The 4,649-nt window shown below is 43.9% G+C and overlaps 2 protein-coding genes across 2 annotated transcripts; one reads left to right on the top strand and one right to left on the bottom strand.

Annotated features, from left to right (window-relative positions):
- Positions 1-580: 580 nt before the first annotated feature.
- On the bottom strand, positions 581-2,368 carry AURANDRAFT_67503 (hypothetical protein; the record flags this gene model as incomplete). The annotated part of the gene is made up of 5 exons (XM_009042957.1): positions 581-1,164; positions 1,186-1,383; positions 1,420-1,865; positions 1,938-1,953; positions 2,164-2,368. 5 exons carry the CDS (start codon positions 2,366-2,368, stop codon positions 581-583), a joined length of 1,449 nt encoding a protein of 482 aa, XP_009041205.1.
- Positions 2,369-2,655: 287 nt separating this feature from the next.
- On the top strand, positions 2,656-4,223 carry AURANDRAFT_67502 (hypothetical protein; the record flags this gene model as incomplete). The annotated part of the gene is made up of 7 exons (XM_009042980.1): positions 2,656-2,661; positions 2,696-2,746; positions 2,892-2,926; positions 3,211-3,237; positions 3,272-3,311; positions 3,512-3,549; positions 3,722-4,223. 7 exons carry the CDS (start codon positions 2,656-2,658, stop codon positions 4,221-4,223), a joined length of 699 nt encoding a protein of 232 aa, XP_009041228.1.
- Positions 4,224-4,649: the final 426 nt, after the last annotated feature.

Genomic DNA, 4,649 nt, shown 5'->3' with positions numbered 1-4,649 from the left:
CCACGCTAAACGCCCACCATCGTCTAAGCCGCCCTAGACGATAGACGCGAGCGTCCTTAGCGAATAAAGATTGACGGGCTTTGAAATTTCACATTTCTACAAATTTTTAGAGAAGGGTGTGATCGGGGAAATTAGAATGAACCTAATGTTAAAGTCCGGATGGTTGAACGATTGGCATGTTCCGGGCCACCGGAGGAGAAAGTGAGAGCACTTCGCCGTGGGAAGTCGGGGTCGGAGGTCCCAAAAAATTACTCCATGCTATGAAGTTTGCCCCAGGCTTAAAATTCATGTCCTCTCTTTTTTGGGTCGAAATTCGGACCAAGTAAGCAAAATCATACCGATGGCGACGCGCAGTGGAAAATTCCAGAGTGCTGGCAGGACGAAAATCATTGATCGTCCAGAAAAATGTTCGATGCGCGCATTGAGCGGCCGTCCTTCGCTAAACATGTCCCGCCGGCGGGATATGCTAAGGAGCTCCGCGGCGACAGGAGGGGGGGGGGGGGTGAGGGAAGGCAAGATTGTGAATAAGGCTCTCAACTTTCTGAAACGTCAGATCATCAGAGGCCGCCAATCAGCTTTGTTAATCCACTTTCGCAGCTTGAAGGAACCACAGTCCCATGACACCACTGCGTTCTTTAACGGTCCGGTTGTAGTACACAACTGTGCGTAGGGGGTGGTCTTTCGGAAATCGAGGTGGAGTTGATGCTCCTCCCCAGACGCACGGCTCGATACCGACAAGCCAACCCATCTCATCACCTGGTAGGTCAGATGTTCCATACTGCAGCTTTCCTGAAGCAATGTCAGCTCTGCATAACAAGTCTCCAGTGAGCTCGTCGTAAAGTTCGAGGGCCACAACACCGGTGTGACCATGAGCCACTGCATGTACGAGCTCAACATCACCGTCGTACAGGACCGGGCCCGGATTGATTGGTTGGACGTTCGAGAAGACGTGTAGAGGGCATTCAGGGTCGGTGCACGAGGGAACCGTGTACTCCGCATTTCCTTGAGTTCGGGGCAACAACTGGTCATCATAGTTGGCAGTCACGTCACAGCACCCCATAGGGAACAAGGGCTTCGTATTTTCTTTAGTAGAATGGAATGTGAAAGTGAATTTGCCACGTACAGAGACAGTCGCGGGGCTGAGTTTGTTCTTTGGGTCTATGTCTAAGAATGTACCATTCTTACAGCACCGATATCCAGACTTGTATGTTTCCAGTTGGCAGGATGGGTTCTTGGTGGCATTCATTAGCGCATTGCACGAGAAGGGTGGAGAAGGCATACATCCATCGATTGTGCCGTTGCTGAAGTTGAAGTGGCGGTCGGACGTGCATGGGCACTCGATAAGTGGGGAGTACGTAGAAGAAATAGCCGTTGAGGTGTAACCTTTGATATTTATTAGATGCATGTTTGCCAAAATACTGTGCGGGCGATACGTGACTATACCGTATGGTTCTGGAAAATCGTGCGGGTTGTGTCGCATCTCACCCCCGGTAGCGCCTCCATACAATGATGGGCTGCTTGCACCACTGAATACCTCAGGATACACATCTCGTAGTGCTTGCTGGCAAATCTGCGCATGACCAGGGCCCATGTAGTCGCAGTGCTGCAGGGGGTGTGCATCCCTCCAACAGGGTATCCCACCAATACCGTCAAGGCCTCTCGTATGCACTGCTGAGTAATAAGCGTCCATCTCCTCACGTGTCCCGAGGTATAGCGCGAAGTGATGGTTATAGACTTCAAATAGGGGAACCGAGACATCATTTTGGTCAGTATTATTGTTAGGTGAGTGCGAATGTACTATGTCGGTTGTGAAATTCGTAACAACCATACCAGATTGATTATCGGAAAACATATCGATAACCCAGCTGGGCAGTGGCACAGGTTTCATGAAACCATTATGAACTTCGCTTGGACGAAGTCGTACTTCTTCGGAATACACTGTAAATTTTAAACCTACACATGACGAAAAAATCGATACAAAGGAGATAATGAAGAAATTGATGGCCATGAGGAAGGGCAGAGAACCGGGTGGGAAGAAAAGTACGAGATATAGGATGATATTAAGGAATGATACAAGATATAGAATGATATAGTTGGATTAGGAGCTGGGTGTTGCCTTCAACATGGGCTCCACCCAGCTCGGGAACTGGCCTAGTTTAGGACCCCCAGGGAAAAAAAGGGCCGGTTGGATAGGTGAAGATTTTCCTGGGGTGCGCTCAGGCGCACAATAGAGGGAGAAGCCAAACAAACGCAAGAGACTTTCTTGTTTTTCTTTACCATTCCATGGTTCTTTCATCCATTCGTAAATATTATCATCAGTATGCTGTTGAATGAATTCATAGAGTTGAACGAAAGTATCAATGCTCATCGTGTTTTGAAAAGCGGGGTGTTATGGGGGTATAGTATTACCAAAATACATAAAAAACACCCATCATTTTTTAACAAAGTCTGTATTTTTATTCCAATATGTCAATTTAAAAAATTAAGTGTAAAATCTAATTTAAAAGCCCCGTGCGTAAGGAAAAACAACACGAAACTTTTATAGTGACATTTAAGTCACCTTCATCTCTCCTTGCCCGAAGGATCGAGAGACAAAATATGTATTTCATAGACACCTAGGTTTTCTAAACGGTTTGCTCCTCATAGTTGTAAGCCATGACTGTATATGTAGTCTAACAGGTTCTCCTCTTTACAGGTTCTTGCTACACATAGTCTATACTTACGAGACCGCCCTAAACATCTACTAGTGTGATGAAGATACTTTTTGTTTCTTCATATTAAGTTTTAGTAAGTTTTAGTGAAGCTTTTGTGAAAAGCGTAAGCAAATTGTGTGAATATAGTGTGAATATAGTGTGAATATAGTGTGAATATAGTGTGTGTAAAAAAAAGAGGATGTAGTGGTTGGTAGTGATAGTGGTTTGATATAGTGTTTTTACTTCTTAGCGTTACGCTTGGCTTTAACATCCTTGTTGGTTCCGTAGCGAGCATCTGGCTTACCATAGGACTTGCGGATAACGCGGTCCTTACAGCGTCCATCGGCCTTTTGTCCGTCATTGGTACGAGCCTTGCCGACCAACTTGACGCCCTTCATGCTAATAGTCTTGGAAGGCATATTAGATTGTTTGGTGTTTGATGTGCGATTGAAGGACTGCGTCTTCAATCTGCGATTGTTTGAATCTTGTTAAGATTTGTTTGATATTGTAATAATAGTGCTTTTGTAAGTTTTTGTAAGTTTTTGTAAGTTTTTGTAAGTTTTATGTGACGCTTTTAGGAAAAGCGTTAGCAAAATGTGCGACCTGCGGTCTGCGATTGTGTGTGTTTATGTGTTTATATTGGGGTTGTTAAAGATAAGTTTGCTGGAAGAACCTAACCACCTGCGGTGGGCACGGATTTTATCAAAATGCGCGTGCGTGGCGTAGCCACATTAGATTCTTCCAGTGTTTATTGTGTGTTTATGTGTTTATATTGGGGTTGTTAAAGATAAGTTTGCTGGATGAACCTAACTGTGTAGGACTTAAGCCTAATTAATGATATGAAAAGTAATGAGTTGTGATATTTGCGAAGATGACTTTGGGCACAAGTATTGCCCTTGTTGTACTTACCGATTATGCCACAACTGCGCTAATAAAATTGCTAACTATAAGTGTCCTCAGTGTAAGCGATGTATGAAAGTTAAGTATTTTATGGCTGGGAAAATTGAAAACAATGAATTGAGCAATAGGATGTTCGTCTTCTCTACGGGTAGTCGTTGTTATGAAGACATCATAAATGGACTTAGAAATTCGGGAAAGCACTTCTTCGAACATCACATAAAAAAGATCATGAATTCGATGAATTTGAACGATTTTAAGAATCTATCAATACCAATGAAACCAGTTGAGGAATATCGTCATATTCTTGTTGGTCCGTGTGCTATTTTCAATGGGGATATGGTATTGCGTGGACTAGAAGAGGGAGCATATTGTCATGGAACATTTCATGAAGAATCGTTAACCTCTGTTGTGAAAGATGTTACAGAAACTTTGAATAAAAGAAACAAGGAAATGATAGATAATTGTGATGTTTTTTGCCTTACTGTCGATGCGAAGCGTAGTTGCTATCGATCTTTTGCAGAATGGGGGATAGCATTGGCTCTTGGAAAGGTGCTTATATTAACTTACATTGATAACAGGGGATTACACCCTGAATTGTACTTGTATCCTAAATCCTACGATTTTATGTGAGGTTCCCTCTGTGGCTACACTTGTCCATCCTTCTATATCTTGTATCATTCTTGATATGGGAAAAAAACGTGCTCGTCGCGCAGCGCGATTAGGTACATCCAAGAATCTTCTGGAAGAACCTAATGTGGCTACGCCACGCACGCCCAACTTCGTTGGGCTTTTCGCTTTTGATTCAGATAAAACCATACTCATCCTCTTCTCTTCTTTAATTCGGGCACGACGCTCGCGAGCCTTTTGATTTCGCATTAATCTCTTTTGTTCATTCTCCAGTCTTTTTTCTTCTATCTTTTGTTTTTCAAGTTTGGCGGAGCGTAAGATTTGGACACAATTTTTATGTCAAGTTCGCAAAATCGGACGGCGATTTGGGGGGTATCCCGAGAATATCGCCCCCTCGTTCTACCCCCCCCGCTTTACCCCCGTTCTNCC

Source organism: Aureococcus anophagefferens, assembly GCF_000186865.1.
Source record: "Aureococcus anophagefferens unplaced genomic scaffold AURANscaffold_40, whole genome shotgun sequence".
Taxonomy (NCBI): domain Eukaryota; class Pelagophyceae; order Pelagomonadales; family Pelagomonadaceae; genus Aureococcus; species Aureococcus anophagefferens.
The sequence above is the reverse complement of the archived record's forward strand: the minus strand, read 5'-3'. Positions and strand labels throughout refer to the sequence as shown.